At 59.1% G+C, this 18,249-nt stretch overlaps 2 protein-coding genes across 5 annotated transcripts; one reads left to right on the top strand and one right to left on the bottom strand.

Moving 5' to 3' along the window:
- Positions 1 to 36: 36 nt before the first annotated feature.
- On the bottom strand, positions 37 to 15,346 carry NLGN2 (neuroligin 2). Of its 4 annotated transcripts, XM_049702356.1 has the most exons (9): positions 15,279 to 15,346; positions 14,408 to 14,986; positions 11,290 to 11,991; positions 7,717 to 7,767; positions 5,443 to 5,592; positions 5,084 to 5,269; positions 4,775 to 4,967; positions 3,813 to 4,409; positions 37 to 3,012 (listed from the first exon to the last, which is right to left on the bottom strand). In XM_049702356.1, exons 3-9 carry the CDS (start codon positions 11,744 to 11,746, stop codon positions 2,139 to 2,141), a joined length of 2,508 nt encoding a protein of 835 aa, XP_049558313.1. In that variant the 5' UTR covers positions 11,747 to 11,991; positions 14,408 to 14,986; positions 15,279 to 15,346; the 3' UTR covers positions 37 to 2,138. The 4 variants fall into 4 exon arrangements, with proteins under 4 accessions (XP_049558313.1, XP_033278886.2, XP_033278888.2 ...); XM_033422995.2 differs by lacking the exon at positions 15,279 to 15,346 and having other exon boundaries at positions 14,408 to 15,149; XM_033422997.2 differs by lacking the exons at positions 14,408 to 14,986; positions 15,279 to 15,346 and adding an exon at positions 8,463 to 8,521 and having other exon boundaries at positions 11,290 to 11,380.
- A 527-nt stretch (positions 15,347 to 15,873) lies between these two features.
- TMEM256 (transmembrane protein 256) lies at positions 15,874 to 17,029 on the top strand. The gene is made up of 4 exons (XM_004266920.3): positions 15,874 to 16,031; positions 16,333 to 16,364; positions 16,627 to 16,707; positions 16,805 to 17,029. Exons 1-4 carry the CDS (start codon positions 15,947 to 15,949, stop codon positions 16,946 to 16,948), a joined length of 342 nt encoding a protein of 113 aa, XP_004266968.1. The 5' UTR covers positions 15,874 to 15,946; the 3' UTR covers positions 16,949 to 17,029.
- The last annotated feature ends 1,220 nt before the right edge of the window (positions 17,030 to 18,249 follow it).

Genomic DNA, 18,249 nt, shown 5'->3' with positions numbered 1-18,249 from the left:
CCACCCCTACCTCCCAACACAACAGCAGGCAAATCCAACAGTTAAACTTTTATATTTACAATATTCTCTTCATCTTTTGCCAGGTTTAAAAATGTGTACAGAGCCGCGAAGGGTTGGGGTGGGGACACGGGATTGTCAAGGAATTGTTCTGAGGACAGGGGCTGGGCATTGGAGTCCGTGGCTGAATCATGGGGTCCCCCAGCCCCCCTCCCATGCCCCAGTTTGGGGGGCATCTGTCTACAGGGTTCAGGGCCCAGGTCCCTAGCATTTAGAAGGCAGGGCTGTTTGGAAAGGAGCTAGACCAGGCAGGGGAAGGGGTGGGAAAAGAACTAAGTTTCCATGGGTGGAGCTGGGGGCAGAAGGGACAGTCAGGAGGCAAAGTTCTGGGGAGCCAAGACCAGGGATTTGGGGGTCAGTGGAAGACAGCACTCCACCCCCTATTCAAATTTGGCACTAATGAACCCACAAAATGCCAGCAGACGAGGATTGGCTCCTTCTCGGCTGGTGTCCCTTGAAACCCCTCCCGACATTGTTACTTTCCCCAGAGGCCAAAACCGTTTCTCTTTGGGCAGTCACCTTACACACATCCTTTCAAATCAAATTCTTCCTGCTGGTGTCTGCCCAAGCGCCGTCCCCCACTGCCCCCTCCATCTGTTCCTCAGTACAGCTGACCCCGTTCTCTCCCCCAACCTGTCCGGGGAAGCCTTTCTCCCCTGCTCTCCTCCCCTCCCCCCTCCACTGCTCCTTTCCTTCAGCCCTGGGGGAGATGGGGCAGGTCAAAGGAGGGGGTGGGCAGCTGAGGGGAGAAGCTGGCTTGAGACCAGGAAGGGATGTCTTCAGAGGGGGACGGCGAAGGGGGGAGGGAAAACAGGGGCAGAGAGGGAGGGATGAGACATGGCGAGAAGAGGGACGCAGGCGGGACCCCTTTAGCTGCCATCTCCCCCTCTCCTGTATCCTACCTGCCCTGGCCCAGGGCTGAGGAATCCTTGGCACGTTTTGGAGGGTCTTCGCCCCTCAAACCCACCTCACCAGTTTGGCACGGATGAGAGATGGTCTGAGGACTGAGGGAAGAAGGGCTGCCCTCAGACCGCGGTGAGGGCTTTGGTCAGACATGCACGGCCTCTGTGGGTGGCAGGTGCCACGCAGCCCCCCACCCCCCGAACTCTAGGGGAAGGAAGGGCAGAGCTTAGGGTCTGTTCATCTCCTCAGGGTTTGTCCCTCCCCCTCAGCTTCTGTCAGTTTGAAGTCCTTTCACTTGTCCTTCTCACAAGTCTCCCTTGTGAGAAGGTAAGTGCTGGGCCTGAGGCCCTAAGATGCAGGGAAGTGCTGGAGAGAAAGGGGCCGTCTGCATGGGAAAACATACATCCACATGCAAGAACATGTTTCCACTCAGAAATGCATCCTGGACCCAGGGGAAGACACGTTCCCAGGCAGCACAGGGATGCAGGATCTCCTCCCTTCCCCGCGGCAGGGAATGTGTGTCTGTCATCTGTGGAAGGCGAGGCCTGCCCGGGGGAGACCGTGCTTCACCTCACTTGTGCCACGGGGGATACACATGCTTCGCTGGGGCGGGAGGGCTGGGGGCAGGGCAGGGGGGCTGTGATTTCCTCGCTACTTCCCAGGCACCACCCTGCGTCGTCCGGTGGCCAAGGGTCGCTGTTTGTGAACACACCACTTCCAGGGTCTCCAGGGGGTGGGAGGAGGGAGGAGGTGGGAGAAGGCATGAGGGAACAGGATTCTGGGGCACAAATCCCCACAGAAATTCTTTGAGGGAGCCAACATGTGTCCAGGGCGGCAAAAAAAAAACCTCACCCTGCACATGGGAAAACACACCCCCTCGTGAGAAAGCACACCTCCACGTGGGAAAATACTTCCACGTCTCCACACACCGAAGACGGGTGTCCAGACGATGGAGGGGAAAAAACAACCCCCCAGTTGTTCAAAGGCCCAAGTCCGGAGAAGAGAACGGGCCACTCCGCGCGGGAGAAGCGCACACATCCCGGCGAGGAAACCCATGTCCATCTAAAGCTCCTCGACGTGTGACAGCTCCACACGACAAAAGCCTGTCGCCAAGTCCTCCTCCCTGCCTTCTGAGCGGGCCGGGAGGGCCGGGGAGGGGGGCCTCCCCGAGCCGCCCCCTATACCCGAGTGGTGGAGTGGGGATGGGGGAGCGTGTTGTTGTGGCTGGTAGTGGTGGGGGGAGGTGGGGGGAAGGGCCCAAAGGGATGGAGGGAGGGGGGCGGCGGGGGAGGGGGTGGCCCCAGGCCGCTGGGCAGCAGGGTCAGGGCCCCGGGGGCCAAGAGAGGCACATCGTCCGGCGCCCGGCGCAGGGCCAGGGTGTAGTCGGGCGGGCAGGCGGGGCGCAGGGCCTCCGCAGGGTCCGCCCCGACGCCCCCGCCCCGCTTCAGCTGCAGCGACACCAGCTCCTCCTCGGGTGGCAGCTCACGGCCGGCCGCAGGGAGCAGGGGGCCCCCGCCGGGCACGCCGGAGCCCGAGCCGCCGGGGGGGCTGAGCCGCCTGCACCGCAGCTCCTGCCGCCGGTCCCGCTTGTAGTAGAGGGCGGCGAAGGCAAGGATGTTGAGGAAGAGGAGGGAGGCGCCCACGGCCACGGTGACGCTGAGCTCCGTGGAGTAGTCTCGGGAGTCCCCGGGGAAGCGGTCGTAAGCCCGGGGGCCCGGCTCGGGCTCGGGCTCGGGCGGCAGGGTGGCCGGAGGCGGCGGGCGGCGAGTGCCCGGGGCACCAGGGGGCGGGCGCGGCGGCCAGCGCGTGGCGTAGGGAGGGAGGCGCGTGGTGGTGGTGAAGAGCTCCGTGTGCAGGTTGTGCAGGTGCGGCACGAGCTCCAGCCAGAAAGCCACCTTGTTGGCGCGGTAGTTGTCGCGCACGCGCGGCTTCAAGCCGATGTGCAGGTACTGCTTCTCCTTGCTGTTGAACTTGCTCCACACCACCTCCTCGAAGCGGTTGGGCTTGGTGTGGATAAACTTGGTGTCCTGTGGCACCGGCTGGTTGGGGTCGCTGTGGACACAGGGGGGCAGGGAAAGGAGGAGTAAGGGTGAGGCTCCCATGAAAGGCGGGGGTGGGGGCGTGCTATGGGAGGAATGGGGAGAGAGATGGACAGAGATGCAGAGAGCTGGGGAGACGGGAAGAGAGACAGAGACGGACACGAAGAGACAGAGAAACTGCCAGAGACGGACGGACAGACAGACAAATAGGGATGAAGCCAGACTGCCAGAGACAGTCTGAGATGAGGACAGAGGGGCAGAGAGGGCAGAGACAGACCACCAGTGACAGAGGCAGAGTCTGAGAATGAATGAGATAGAGACATATGGAAACAGAGACACAAAAGGACATGAGAGACAGCCAGGGGGAAACCAGCGAGTACAGAGTAACTAGATCAAAGCAAGCAGAGATATCAATAGATTTCAAGAGAGAGAGGCAGAGACAGCAATAGACAGACAGACACAAACCCTCACACACACTCAGACACACAGATGGGAGCACTCAGACAGCGGGCCGAGCTCTGGGAGGAGAAGGAGAGAGCTGGGTGGGCAAGGGAGGGAAGGAGAGACAGACACAGAGCCGAAGGCACCAAGTGAGCCCGCCCCCCAGAAAAGACAGGGACCGCTCTGTCCAACTCTTCTGAGTCTTCAACACACACAGAAGAGCTGTCCGGCAGGTGTCTGAGTTGAGAAGGCAAGAGTGCCTTGATGGAGGAATGATGGCCGTGTGAAGGAGAGGGAGAGAAGGGGCTGAGGATGGAGGGGGTGTGTGCCCTGACCCGCAGAGATGCCCGACCCAGCCCCTCTGGCCCTCACCCGGTCTTGGCGAAGTTGGTCCAGTAGGTCATGACCACGGCGCTGAGCATGACATCATTCTTGGAGAAGTTGCAGGGGAAGAGGTCGGTGGCACCCACCATGGGCACACCAAAGACGTAGGGCAGCTCATCCCCGTGCGCTGCATCTGCCCACTCGGGCCGGCCCTCAGCCTGGCAGTGGTGGTAGAAGGTGTAAAAGTAGACAGGGGACTGGTAGTCAGCGTGCAACTTGGCGGTGGCCACAGCCGGTGCCACCCACTGGTGGTCGGTAAAGAGCGCCAGCAGGGTCTTGCGCCGCATCTCGCCATTGTCCCTGTCGGCCCAGTCCGTGTACATAAACTTGATGGTCTCCCGCAGCACATCCTTGCCCTCCGGGTAGCCATACAGATTGTCCACAAAGTTGGAGACGGTGAAGTCGAAGGCGCTGGCGGACACGCCGTCCTCGCTCTCCGCCGAGTCCTCCACGAACTTGAGGCCCTCTCCCTGGTTGACACCGATGAGCATGTCGTAGTTGAGGAATTCTCCCTGCTGCATGAGGATCTCAGGGTCATCGGGGACTACGTCACCGTCCACCACGGGCCCAAAGGCGATATGGTAGCTGGGGAGAAGGGGTCAAGGTCGCATCACCTGTTCACCGGCCTACTCTCAGCTCACAGCCTGCTGAGTCCTCTGTTCAGAAGACCCCTCTCCCCTAGTTAAAACCTTCTGAGCCCTTCAGGGTACTTGGCCTCTCGGGAAGTCCTCCCTCAAGCACTTCATGGAGTCTTGTGCACGCTGGCTCTGTTTAGGCACCTCCGCCTAGGGAAGGCTTCTGGGAGAAGGCAGGGCCCCGGGAGGGCCTTGAAGCCCACCTCTCCTGGCTAAATGGAATGCCTGTGGCCTGCGGGCACCCCTCACCCTCAACCTCCTTGTAACCAGCAAGGAGAATGGAGGCCTGGACCTGGCCCTCTCCCACCCCCATACCGGGCGGGCTGCACGTCCTGGTCCACCAACTCCCGAGAAGGCTTCCGGCGCAGACACTCCACGGCCTCGGCGCTGTCCTCCCGGTCACAGCCCACCTTGGCCGCCAGCAGCCGCGTGTACTTGAGCGGCTGGTAGTTGACAGACCAGCTAGAGATGGCAGTGCCACTCTGGGCGATGGCCTTCTGGAACAGCCCTGGTGGGACAGGCAGGCTTTAGGCTGGGCTGTAACAGCCTGAGGGAGGAGAAGGGGGACCTGGTGGGGTCGGGGGTGTGAGAAAGGGGACAGGAGGCTGAGGAGGTGGCTGGTACCTTCCGAATGGTGGGAGAGGATCAGAAGGTTGACACAGGAGGCCCCTGCTCCAGATCCGAAGATGGTGATGCGCTCGGGGTCGCCCCCAAAGTGGGCAATGTTCTCACTGAGCCAGCGCAGGGCCTGGATCTGGTCCAGGAGCCCATAGTTGCCTTTTGCAGCCTGGTCCCCAGTGCTGAGAAAACCTGGGGGTAGAGGAAGAAAGGGGGCTTCCTGGGGGTGTCACAGCACCCTTGCCCTCTTTCTGGGCAGCTCAGTCCAGCCCAGAAGCCATTCTGCTTCTGCTGGGTTTAGAGGAACCCTGCCGGCAGGCCCTCCTCCCAGACTCCAGCCCCTAGAGTTGGCTGCCCACCCTCACCGAGCACCCCAAGCCGGTAGTTGAGTGTGGCTACAATGACGTTGCCGTAGGCGGCCAGGACAGAGCCATCGAACATGTTCCCGGTGCCCTCCATGTAGGAGCCGCCATGCAGAAACAGCATCACCGGCTTCTTCCCGGAGTCCCGGATATCTGCGTGGGGAGGGGGCGGGTAGGTGGGCCGGGGGGTGGGGGACAAGGACACAGTCAGACCAGAAGCAGCACCGCCCAGCTCCCAGGCCTGCTGAGTTCCAGCCCTGAGCTCAGGGGACATGTCACTCCCATCCCTGGGGGGCAAGACCGGATTCCCCTCCCTCCCTCCCCAGCTAGCCCTGGCAGAAGATCCCTCCCCACCTCCTGCCGGTGTGCCCTACAGCACTTCTCCCCATGCCTGGCAGACCTTCCAAGAAGCCTAGCAGAGGCAGGGCTGGGGGCTGGCCCTCCTCAGGGCATCTGCTGGACCCAGGGGAACCCCTCCCCACACACACACAGCAAATCTCCTTCCTGCTCCTAGGAAGAGCGAGCTCCCAAGGCTGCCACTGGAGCTAGAGATCCTGGGAGGGTCCTGGCGTTTCCTTCGACTCAGGCCGTGGGCCTCAGCTCCACATGGTAGCCTGGTCTGTGGGTGAGGGGGTGCCAGGCCCTAGGGTCCCTGGGGGCTTGGTCTCCTCCCCGCCCTAATTCCTTTCTAGGTCACCTCCCCAGTTACCATGGCAACCCCCAGCCTAATTACTGTGGCAGGAGGCGGCAGGGTGGGAAAGAGCCTGCCTAATGAAGCCAGGGTGCAGCTCTAGTCTCGGACCCCCCAAACTGGCCTAAGTCCTGAGCTCTGGATCCTTCTCTTGCCATGTCCCCAAAGGATCCCATGATCACTCCCATATGTAGAAGGCCCCTTGAGGGGTAACTAATTCTGGAAGAGGGTGGGAGTCTGAGAGGGCTTGCCGGGGTCCCTGCCCCTGCAGCTCCTCCACGATGCAGCCACAGTGCCTGTGCTGGCGTCACCCCTGGCCTCCAGGCCCTCCTCTTTCTTGACACCTGCAATCTCTGACCAGCCTGGGCACTCGGGCAAATAAGATCCAGGCCTGGGGTGACGCCAGCACAGCTGGTCCCCAGTGCCTCTGCCTGCCTCCCTCATGCCGCTAGGAACTTCCCTCCTGGCAGAAGGTCAACCAACAGGTCACTGAGACACTCCCCTCCATCCCCCCACAGACAGCTTCCTGCCTCCTGTCTCTTAGGACCTTCTATGACACCTCCTTCCACCTGACTTTGGCCAGGAGCTCCTAGGTGGGCAGTGCCCTCTCTGTGTCCTCCCCCAATCCTATTCTTCCCTTTGTTCCTGAACCTCCAGTGGCCTTCCAACAGTTCAGGCTGGTCTCCTTCCCTCCGAGGTCCTGTCCTAAATGTCCTCACTCCTCCCCGCTCCTCCCCACCCAGCACCTCCACTCCCAGCGAGGGGGGAGGGGGAGTCAGAAAGGGGAGGAGCAGGAAGGGGGGCTGGGGCGACAAGAATTCAAAACCAACAACAAAAAACAGGATCAAGAAAGAAGAAAGAAAGAAAAAAACAACAACCAAAAAACAAGAAGCTCTCGGGGCAGATTCAACAAGAAAAGAAAAAAAACCCAAAAAACCAAGAAACCGAAAAAGATCCGTTTTTGGAAAAAAAGAAAAAAAGAAAAAAGTTCTTTGCACTTTTTCAAAATTTTGTGGTGAAACTTCAAGATATTGGGCCCTGTTTTCAAAAATGTCCAAATTCTTTAATTTGCTTCAAATGTGCGTTTTCTGCCTCGGACAGGCTTTGTTTTGGAAACTGTAGCAGGTTTCTGCTGTCTCGACTGTGTCATCAATTTGCCAACTTAAATTTGTTTTTTTCAAATGTTATTTTGCTCCAAATTAAAATTGTTTTTTCAAATGCTATATTTCACAAGTTTCAAAACAGTCCAAATGTCTGTCAAACTAAACATTTTATCCAATTCTTTGGTGTTTTTTTGGTTTTTGTTTTTTTTCTGACATTCCAATTTCTTTTTGTACTTTATTTTCACCATGTTTAAGCTTTTCTTGCCGGTTTTCTAGTGGGTCCAACATTGTTCAAATTTCGTTTGAAGTTTTCGTAATTCTTTTTTCCAATTATTACAAATTTTTCTTTTCTTTTCTTTTTCGTTTTTAGTTGGGAAAACGACTGAGGGGCCTTGAGGGCTGTGAGGGCATTTAGTTAGGGGGCGGGGCCGAGAACGTCCTCTTATCAGCAACCACATGCAGCAGCGGGATTTTTAAATCTACCTGTGTCTGGCGGATTGAGCGTCGCCTCGTCACGTTTTTTTGTGAGCGGACCTAAGACCGGGAACACAAAACAGAGAAAAAAGGACAATTTTGTGGGGAAAGATGGGGGTCGAGGGGAGGTGGTGGATGGGGAGGGGAGGAGAGAAAGCAGAAAAGGGGAGGGTGAAGGGCAGAAAAAATAAGCCAAAAAAAGCAAAATTTGTTTTCAAGAAAAAGAAACCAAGAAAAGAGAAAAACGTTTCTACAACCCAAATTTTGTTCCCCTCCCCGGAAAAAGTCATGCCCCAAAGAAAAGGCTGGTTTTGGGGGGGTGGGGTGCCTGAGTGGGCTGAGGCCTGTCTTAAGACATATTGATTTGGCTGGAAAGGATTTGGCTTGTCCAAGTGTTTGCTAATTGCTGGAAATGAAACGGTGTTAGAGGTGGGGTGGGTGGGAGGGGAGGGGAAGCCAACCAGGGAGCCTGGGAGCCCAAGGCCAGCTGTGTCCCGCCCGGGGAGGGGCGCCACCACTCACGCAGGCCCTCTTCAGGACCAGCCAAGCACCTGCCCACTCCCCTAGGCTGTAGAGAGGAGGGGTTCCAGCAGAAAGGACTCTGCTTCCCTCTGGACCCATCTGGAGGGCAGAGGGTAGGATGGGGGTGGGGCAGCCCGTCCCCACAGCTCACAGCCCCTGGAAGCCCTCAGCTCTCCACTGGCCGGCAGGGGGGAGGTCAGCGAGGGATCCCTGCCCACCTCCCAGCCTCTCACCAGCCAGCATTTCTCTTCCATCCGCACTCACAAGCCTGACTTCTCACCCCATCTCCCTACTGTGGGGTGAAGCAGGGAAAGGGGTCATCAGGTCTTGCCCTCCACTCCACCTCTTCCCTCTGACCCCCCTCCCCACCCTCATCCCTTACCCAGGCCTGCTCTCCTCCCCCACAGATGGTGAACTCCCCACCAGGGGCGCCAGCCCCCCACCAACCCCTGCTCTAATGCCAAAAGCCCCCCTCCCCAATCGGGGGTTCAGTCCACAAATAGGGAATAGGAAACACAGTGCCCTGAGCCAGCCCGACACATAAGGTGCCAGGAGGCGCGGGGAGGTGCAAGGTGTGCCCCGTCAAGGAAAGGCCTCAGACTGGGCTCAGAGTTTGGCTCTAGGCTTCTTTCAGATTGGAAATTAGACGAGGGAGAGCTGGAACCCAGAGACCTGAGGGGTTCCCCCAGGCTGATCAATTTCTCCTCGGTGGCCTGGGGACCAGCATGAGGAGGGATGGGTCAGTAAGGCTGAGGCCAGCCTCCGCAAGGCTTCTCCCAACTGGTGGTGATGGCCCCACGGGGACCCATTAGGATCAGGGCCTGTTCTTCTCTGACAGGATAGGGATGGGGATGGGGATGAAGTCAGCAGGGCGTGTGTGCGCGTGAGAATATGATGTGTGCGGCTGGGTATGAGTGTGTGTGTGTGTGTGTGTGTGTGTGTGTGTGTGTGTGTGTGTGTGTGCGCCTGAGTCAATGTCTTCCTCTCAGAGCTGGTGTGAAGATTCAGTGAGATCACCTGAATGTGTCAGGCCCCAAGCAGGTCTGCAATAAGCGATGGTTAAAAATACAGAAGGTGTGGGCATGGGTGGGGTGGGGGCAGGGTGGGCAGTTTGTGTGAAGGTGCTGGGGTGGACAGTCCATTAGTGGGAAGTGCTGGGTGAATGTTTCACATGAGGGGTGACGAGACAATAGCCCACTGAGCGGGGCTTTGCAGGCGGGACAGCTTTCTACCTGAAGATGTGGGTGGAGAGTCCACGAGTGGACAGCATTGAGATGGGTGGCCTATTGGAGGCACTAGGGTGAATAATTCACTGGTAGGAGGGCGCTGGGGTAGGTAGGTGGTCCATGAGAGGGCAAGGGAAGGTAGAGTGGACGGCTCTGAGGCAGAGGGTGTTGGGATATTGGGGAGGATGTGTGGAATGTATTAGGGTAAGTGGTCTATCAGAGTGCTTGGAATGTGAACAGGATTGGGGCAGAAACTTCCGTGCATTGTGTGTATGGGTGGCTAGGAGGCGTGGCTTATACGGGGAGGGGTAGTGATGGTGTTGAGGTGCATGAGGTGTTCTGTGATTGGCATGTCCTCCGGGTGCAGGGAGCGAGGTGTTGGAGTACTTGATCTGTGAGTAGGGTGTAGGGTTGCCACCTGTGCTGTCACAGCCTGAGGTATGATACTGATGACCTCTAGGCAGGAGCTGGGGTAAGCAATGTCTGAGAGGTGTTGAGAACATAGGGGACCGTGGTGTGAGTAGCCTGTTGGAGCACGTGGTCCAGCTGCAGGGTTACTGGGGTAAAGGTCTGTGTATGGGTGTTACTAGGGCACATGATCTATACCCAGAGATACTGAGGAGCACAGGTCTATATGGGTGACAGGGTACACAATTCCAGAGAAGTGCTGGCGTCCGTGCTGTGTGAAGGTGCTGGGAATTTTGATATGTGGGATTCCAGAGCACAAGGTCAGTGTGCCGGTCGGTTGGGTACCTGACCTGAGTGTTGAGTATTTGAAATTCCTGGTCTTGTAGTGGGACTTGAGTTCATGATGTGTGGGTGTTGGGTGTGTAGGGTGTACAGTGGGGTTCCTGGATACCAAGCCTATATGTAAAGTTGTTGGAAAACGGCCTGTGGCGGGTGTTATCAGAGTGGATGGTCTCTGTGTGTGTCGGGGGTTGTGGAGTGGTGACACGGGGAGGAGGAAGGATAACGTGGGGGCTCTTGGTGAGGATGGTCTGTCAGGGTGGCTGCAGGCCTGCTGATTACCCTCTGCCATGGGCTGCTGGAAGGTACTGACACTGGTTGGGCTCGATGTGCTGGAGGCTGGCTGGGGGGAACTGTCCGGTGGGAAACTGCTGCTGGGGACTAGAGCACTGCCGCAGTGAACTAGAGAGTTCATTGTCAAGAAGAGCCAGCTCGGAGCCCCGGGGAAGGTGTTCTGTTGGGGATGGGAGGGCTGTGCTGTGAGCGGAGGGGCCCTTGGCAAGGAGCTTCCCTGAGCCTTCGGGAGTGTATAGCGATCAGGGGACAGAGCATCCTGGGGAAGAGGCACTCAGCTCAGGTGAGGGGCCCTGCATGTGACAGAAAGACGTCTGCCCATGCTGGCCTGGGGAGAAGGAGTCTTTGCTGTCCTTGAGGTGGAGGTGGAGCTCAAGTGGGTACTGGCTGGGGACAAGCCCAGGCCTGGGCGCAGGAGATGGGGCAGAGCCGGAGTGGCTGTCTACGCAGCTGATGACGGATGCCTCCACCACCTGACCGCCCTCAGTGTCCCCTCTGTGTGTGCCTCTGTGGGCAGGGGGTGGGTAGGCCCAGCCTAGTCCTGCGGCCCTCGCCATCGGCTCTCTGGGTGCACAAAAAGCTTCTGGGCTGACTGTGGGATTCGTTCCTGGGACTGCCTGGCAGGGACCTGTACCACCCTGGGAGGGCACGCAGAGCCCGCAGGGACGCACTGCCCCTCAGGGCCCCGGCGAAGGCCCAGCTCCCGGCCCGGGGCCTGCCGGCGCCTGAGGGTGTGCATGGATGTCTGTGGGCTGTGTCCACCGGGGGCCCGGCCCGGTGCCCGCGCCCTTACCGTCCTCGGTGGGCACGTAGAGGTTGAGGTACAGGCAGTCCTCGCTCTGGTTCTGCACGTAGGTGGCGGCCGCCTCCAGGTTGTCGGTGAACCACACGGGTAGCATGATGGCGGGCAGCGCCCCGTGCAGGTTCTGCGGGCAGGCGGGCGGCAGGGTGGTGGCGTTGCGCACGCCGGGCCACGAGGCGGGGGCCTCAGGCGGCTGGAAGCGGCGGGCGCCCAGGGGGGGCGTGGCGTAGGGCACGCCCAGGAACTGCACGACCGGGCCCAGGATCTCGTTGTTGAGCTCGCGCCGCACGCCGCGCACTCGCCCGTAGGCCGTGTTCACCACTGGGAAGCGCTCCTCCCCGAGGCTGCCAAGACCCAGGCCCGGGCCGCCCGGGGCGCCGCCGCCGGGACCCCCTCCCCCCCGCTGAGCCCCCGCCAGCCCCACCAGACACAGCGCCAGGAGCCACATGCTGATCGGGGGACCCCCCCTCCCTCCCCGGGACCCCCCCCCTCGGAGAGAGAGAGAAGGGGGGGGAGAGGGAGGGAGGCCCCCCTCGCCCCAGGAGGGAGGAGGGGGCGGGGGAAAGGGAGGGAGGAGGGGGGTGGGGAGGGACCTGGGTTAGACGGGACAGAGAAGGGGTCTGTTCCTCTCCATGGAGGGGGCGAGGGGTGGGGAAGGGGAAGGAAGTGGGAGAAGGTGAAGGCAGGCCCAACCTGCGGGGAGGAGGGACAGACAGACGGACGGACAGAAAAATACAGAGAAGAGGTGCAAGAAGGGAAGGGAAATTGGACGGGGCAGACAGACAGGAATGGGGAAACAGAAGAGACAGGTGGTTAGTGACTCGGAATTCAGACTAAGTTGTCCCCCTTCTTCCATCCTCTGGCCCCTTGACACCTCCCCCCCCACCCCAGCCACCCCCTCCCCTCAGCAGGGACCCAGATAGAAAAGTCTGAGGCTGGGGTGAGGTCCAGATGTGTTAAACGTCTAGGACCACCAGAGGGGAAGGAGGGTCAGCTCCCCAGACCCAGTACTTCCCCTTCCAGCTGTTTATCCCTCCCAGGCATGTTCTCCTCAGGGACTCAGGAGTCCCAGTTCCCACCTCCCTGGGAGGGATGAGACAGACAAGGAAGAGAAAATAAAAATACCAAGTCATTAATTAGCAGGAAGTGGTGGGTTTGTTTATACGTGTTAATCATTCCTGAGCTGTAATTTCATGGCACTGAACTCCCACCCCAGGCCAGACTTGGGTCTTTCTTGGGACTGCACAAGCCCAGCACCTTATCCTCCCTTCAACATCTCATTCTAGAAGGATTTGTGTAGTGGGGGAGACCCCTGCACCCCAGGGCCTCTCCATTTCTCCCCTCAGAAGTTAAGGTGCCTTGAGGCAGGGAGGGGATGCTGGAGGGGCAAATCCGGGGACAGGTGCGTGATTCTGCAGCCGGTTGCCGGGCGACAGGATGCTGCCCCGCAATGCTACCTCGGCAACGGGCTGCAGCTTTAACCCTGGACTGGGGGTGGGGGTGGGGGTCTGGAGGAAGACGGGAAGGGGCTGGGTTGGTTATGGGGTCCATTCAGGGCATGAGGAGGAGAGCAGAGACATGAGTCAGAATGCTAGAGTTTCCCCCAGCCTTCGCATAGAGGGAGAAGTATATGTGTTGAGGGGAGCTGGAGACTAGGGGCCTAGAGAACCCTAAAAGAGCTGCCTCTTGCCCCTTGTTGGCCAGTCAGAACTAGCCCTAGTGACCAGGCCTCTGGCTGGGGAGAAGGGGTGCTGAGGTGGCTTTAAGGAGAATCAGGTGCACCCACCAATGGCTCCCCTCCCACAGTCTTGAACAGCCTTGAACCCCAGACACCTCTTCTTCTATGCATGGCATTTTGACCCATGCCCTGGGGACAAACCTTGGCCTCTTCTCATCCCATCCCAGCTATTCACCTCCCCTTCCCCTTGCCAGCCCCCACAGTTGCTGCCTTGATGCCTGGGTGCTCAGGGCAGCAGGAGCAGGACAAGGGAACAGATCGGACTGAAGGGGCAGACACCCGGGTCATCTCAGCAAGCCCCCCCGTCCCCCCCACAGCCGCCAGAGCTGTTTGCTGACGCGGGGTTTTCAGAGCCAGGCACCAGCCCGCGGTTGGCTCTCTGCAGGTGTCAGTTTATTCCAGAGATGAGGACACAGGAATCCTTACCACACACACCCAGTCATGCCCTCCCTTTCTTCAGGCCCTCTTAAGCTCCTGTTCCCCCATCACCTGGAGGGGGCTTGGGGCTGGCTCCTCCAGGTTCTCCTCTGCCTATGCCAGGCTGGACTCTGCTTCCATGGCCTTGCCGCCCCTCCCCCACCCGCCCCCTCCGCCTCCCGCGAACAAGGTCTGCCTCTGTCACCCCCCTCCCTTAAGGTACTTTGGGCCCCTGGCCTCCTCCCTGCCAGCTTCTCTCCCTTCTTCCCTCCCACTGGAGCCCTCCCCCCCCATCTCTCTCCTCTCCATAGCGCTCCCTCAGAGCATCTTTCCACGGCCTCTTCCAGCTTGCTCCAGCTCTTGCCTTCAGTCTCTCGCCCCTCAGTCTTCTTTCATCTCTCTCTCTTCTACACCTCCCTCTTTGGTGTTTCTCATTTTTCTGTCTCCTTCAAATCCCTTCCCCAAATTTCTCTCTCAAGCCCCTTCTATTTCTCTCTCTCTTTCCCTATTTCTGTCTCCCCCATTTTCTCTCCCCTGCTCTCCTCATCTCTGTCTGCCACATCTTGCCCCCCCCATCCCTCTGCCTTGTTCGCTCCATTCCTGCCCAGGCCTGACTCCCCCGGTCAGGGAGAGTTGAGGGACGGGGGCTCAGGCCATAGCCCCCCCGCTTCTTCCTGCAGTGGGGAAAATGGCTTGGCCGGGAAGGGGAGAAGGAGGGGGAGGGGGAGATGGGAACACACGGGGTCTGTGGGCCCATTCAAAGGATCATTCATGGGCTGGAGAGAGGCAGAGACAAAGAGACCGAGACGCAGAGACACGGCGAGAGCATCCCTAGGCGGAGACACGCAGACAGAGCAGGCTGGGGGAAACCAGGCGCAGGGAGAGAGATGGGGAGAGGGAGACCCCAATGGACCGCCACGCAGCCCCCTCCACCCGGCCCGGCTTAGCTCCTACCTGGCTCAGCCCTGGGGCCGTGGTGCCTCCATCCAGGGCTCTGAGTAGGGGGCGGACGGGCTTCGGGAGGGGGGCGGCGGCCTCTGAGCCCCCGCGGCCCCGCAGGCCCAGCCCCCGCCCGCAGCGCCTCACCCGGCGGGGGAGGGAGATCGCCCCAGCCCCCGGGGGCGGGGCCGGGATCCAGTCGATCCCCGGGGAAAGGAGAGGTAGGGGATGGGGTCAGGAGGAGCCCAAGAACAGGGAACCCCGCAGTGGGGACGGCGGAGGGAGGAGGAGGCAACGGGACAGGGCTGGATTGGGAATCCACTGGCTCCGTGGGCTGGCTTCGAGGGACCAAAAGGCGGTACAGGCGGAGGATCCTGAGGGATCGGGTACGGAAGGAGGAGTCCACGGCAATCCCCAGGGGGCCAAAACCCGGGAGCGCAGGATCCGCGGTGCAGGGGCAGGGATCCAGCCGGAATCCTCAGGGAGGGGGAGGGATCTAGTCGATCCCGAGGGCGGGCGGGAGGGGGAGGTCCGGGGAGTCAGAGGAGGGCGGGAGCCGAGTCTGGAGCCCCGGGGCGGGGGTCGGCACAGATCCTAGGAGGGAAAGCGGAGGTAAGGGGTAGGCTTCGGGCAACGCTCAGCAGCCGGGAGGCCCGGACTCCTGGCCCCGCGCGCCAGGGCCCGCCCGCCCCGCGTCCATCCCAGCCAGAGAGTGATGATCCGCCGGCTGAGCAGCCGCAGCAGCCCCGCGCGTCACCGCGCGGCCGCCTCCCCCGCCCCCTGCCGAGAGAGCGGCGCACACCCCTCGCTCGCACCCGCCTGCCCGCCCGCCCTCCAGAGTGTGGGGGGGATTGGAGAAGGTGGAAGGGGACGGGAGTGGACAGACCGACGGATGGACGAAGCAGGCCAGCAGGGCAGGGTGGAGACACCCCACACACACACCGTTATCTCCCACCCTCCGGGTTCTCGCAGTTAGTGCGGGGGGTGGGGAAGGAAGGAGGGGGTGAACTCTAAGGGGCGGGACATCGTATGAAGGCGGAGCCTTCGGTTCTGGAGGAGGGGCCATTTGGGTAGTGGGCAGGGTTTAACGGTGGTGGGTGGGGCTTGGCTATCCGTGAGGCCGCCTCTTTTTGGGAGTGGGTCTGGTTTAAAGCTGAAAAGGAGGAGCTTGTGGGGAAAGGGGCGGAACTTTGCAAGGGGACCGGGATCTTTGGAAATTGGCCAGAGGTGGCGGGGGGGCGAGGTGTTAAAAGAGGCTACCAACTTGGAAAGTGGGCCAATCCGTGACGCAAATCCTCTAGTCCCGCCCCCAGCCCCGCCTCCACTGCTCCGCTCCTCCGCTCCTAATTGGTTCTGGTTTCTCCGCCCGCCAGAAGTCTTCGCCACTCAACAGAGGTTTTACAAAGGCCCAAGTACCCGGGTGAGGACCTGGACGCTGAAATGAACACGGACCGGATTGGGCACATGTGGACTTTATTTGCATGGGAGATCGGGATTGGCTGGCCTCTTGGGTGGCCCAGGCGATGTTCGTCCGGCGCGTGACCGTCCACTGCCATGGCTGGTCCGGGGGCTGCTTTCCGCCGCCTGGGTGCCTTGTCTGGAGCTGGGGCCTTAGGCTTGGCCTCCTACGGGGCGCACGGTCAGGAGGCTGGGGACGGAGCTGGGATTGTGTTGGGGGCGATCTTTAGGGTCTGGTGCAGAGGCGGAGTCTATGGGAAGTGTCGGCCCTCCCATCGACCAGACGACCCGCGGAGCCCTAAACCTTTTAAAGTCCCTCAGCCCGGCCCAGTTGGTTCCCAGAACTGCCCAATGCGTGTTTCCACCAATTAGAAGCCTACTGGGGTCGCCCTTTCTCGCCTGCGTCCACCTGGGTTCCCTTGGGAGTGGGGGTGGTCGAGGTTGGCGCTAGGACTGGTAACCTTTGCTTCTCCTTTCCACAGGAGCCCAGTTTCCGGATGCCTACGGGAAGGAGGTGAAGTAACTGCCCTGGGGCTCCTCGGCTTCGGGGCCTATGAGGGCAAAAAGTCTGGGGTCCCTGAGGGAAGTAGGGGAGGGACGGGGCGCGGGCGCGGGCCTTTGTAGCGGCAAGGTATGCAACTCTTGAGGCCTGGGTGCCTGAGGGAGGGGCAAGCTGGGACTTGAGAGGTGGGGTTGGAGGACGAACTCTTGTCTGTTGTGTCCCCCCGGGATCCTTCGTTGCTTAGGAAGTCCCCCCATTTCTCCTTTTCTTACAGCTCTTTGACAAGACCAACAAACACCACTTCTTACACAGCCTGGCCCTGTTAGGGGTGCCCCTGTGCAGAAAGCCCCTCTGGGTAATTCCTCCCACCCCTAACCCTGACCAAGCCCCACCCACTCCCTCTAGCCTGCCCTGTTCTTACTGGCCTGCATTCCGCCTTGTATCTCCTTCAGGCCGGGTTACTGCTAGCTTCTGGAACTACCTTATTCTGCACCACGTTTTACTACCAGGCTCTGAGTGGAGACCCCAGCGTCCAGACTTTGGCCCCTGTGGGAGGGAGCCTGCTACTCTTGGGCTGGCTTGCCTTGGCTCTTTGAGCTTCCTTGTGTTTAATTTCTGGGTACTTCCTTTTAGAAGTGGAGCAGGGACGGGATTAAAAGAGAAAGGCAAATAAAGAACTTTGGAGTCTTTGTTCATCTTAACCTCTTAAAGGAGGAAGGGTAGGGATTGTCAACCTTTGAACTCCTTCCCTTTCCTAAGACCGAATCAGCGAGACTTGGGCCTGGGTGGAGAGTCAGGGTTCACTTCAAGTTAACTTGTCATGAGGTTCTTAAACTGGTGGACATTAGAGTCATAAAGAATGCTTGAAATAATGCAGATTCTTACCAAAGCCCTCTTCAGGGCCTGGCAATCTGTATTCTAATAAGCTCATCTTGTGGTTCTGATGCTCACTAGCATTAATACTAGAGTTCTGTAGGGTAGTGGGTTTTCTTTCCTTTTTAATTTTTTATTGGGGTATGGTTGCTTTACAATGTTGTGTTAGCCTCCACTGCACAACAAAATGAATCAGCTATACACATACAGATATCCCCTCCCGTTTGGACTTCCCTCCCATTTAGGTTACCATGGTGCATGTGCTCTACAGTATGTTCCCATCAGTTGTCTATTTTATACATAGTATCAATAATGTATATGTGTCCATCCCAGTCTCCCAATTCCTCCCACCCCACCCCTTTCCCCCTTGGCATCCGGGTAGCAGCCCCTTACTCTAGAAGTCAGGGTTAAGGCAAGGCGGGATGAGGTGTCATTAGTTACAAAATACTTTGGGGTTCAAAGAAGGGACAGAACATCATGTATTGGGGGTCAGAAAATGCTTCACAGTGCTTGAGATGATTCTTAAAAGAGCTCTGTTGTGTGGCTGAAACAGTGAACAAAGAGACAGAGGTGGGAGGGGAGGGGTATGGGGCCACCTGAGTCCTCGGTGTGGGATGAGTTTCTGACTTAGGCAGGAGAGGAATGAGAAAAGGTGGCAAGGTGGGCTGGAGTAGCACCTACAGCAGAGAACTGGAGGGTATTTAGTGGGCAATTTTTATTAAACCAGTGCTCATCAAGTGTTGGTCACGTGTCAGACAGACACATGTTACAAGGAAATTGAACCATGCACGAGACAGACACCATGTTTCCCTCGTGGGGTTTCCCATCTGGTATAGGAAACAGACCTTAAACAACTAAACACAAATATATCACTGTGAGGTATGCTATGTGCTTGAAAGAAAAGAACAGGGGGGCTGGAACAATGGGGCAGTGGAGGGTGTGCTCCTTTAGATGGGAAGGCCTCGCAGAGGAGGTCCTGTTGAAGCTGGAACTAACCATGCGCAGAGTGGAGGGGAAGTGTGTT

The sequence above is a fragment of the Orcinus orca genome, chromosome 19 (genome assembly GCF_937001465.1).
Source record: "Orcinus orca chromosome 19, mOrcOrc1.1, whole genome shotgun sequence".
In the NCBI taxonomy this organism is placed as follows: domain Eukaryota; kingdom Metazoa; phylum Chordata; class Mammalia; order Artiodactyla; family Delphinidae; genus Orcinus; species Orcinus orca.
This window is presented reverse-complemented; position numbering and strand designations above follow the sequence as displayed.

What these genes read in the sequence shown, in the direction of transcription:
- NLGN2 (XM_049702356.1), bottom strand. Translation starts at nt 11,746, where the DNA reads ATGTGGCTCCTGGCGCTGTGTCTGGTGGGGCTGGCGGGGGCTCAGCGG. An exon ending in GCTCAATCCGCCAGACACAG is followed by an intron (nt 5,593 to 7,716) that starts GTAGATTTAAAA and finishes CTCCCCACGCAG; the next exon opens with ATATCCGGGACTCCGGGAAG. An exon ending in CTACCGGCTTGGGGTGCTCG is followed by an intron (nt 5,270 to 5,442) that starts GTGAGGGTGGGC and finishes CTCTACCCCCAG; the next exon opens with GTTTTCTCAGCACTGGGGAC.
- TMEM256 (XM_004266920.3), top strand. Translation starts at nt 15,947, where the DNA reads ATGGCTGGTCCGGGGGCTGCTTTCCGCCGCCTGGGTGCCTTGTCTGGA. An exon ending in CGGATGCCTACGGGAAGGAG is followed by an intron (nt 16,365 to 16,626) that starts GTGAAGTAACTG and finishes CTTTTCTTACAG; the next exon opens with CTCTTTGACAAGACCAACAA. An exon ending in TGTGCAGAAAGCCCCTCTGG is followed by an intron (nt 16,708 to 16,804) that starts GTAATTCCTCCC and finishes TATCTCCTTCAG; the next exon opens with GCCGGGTTACTGCTAGCTTC.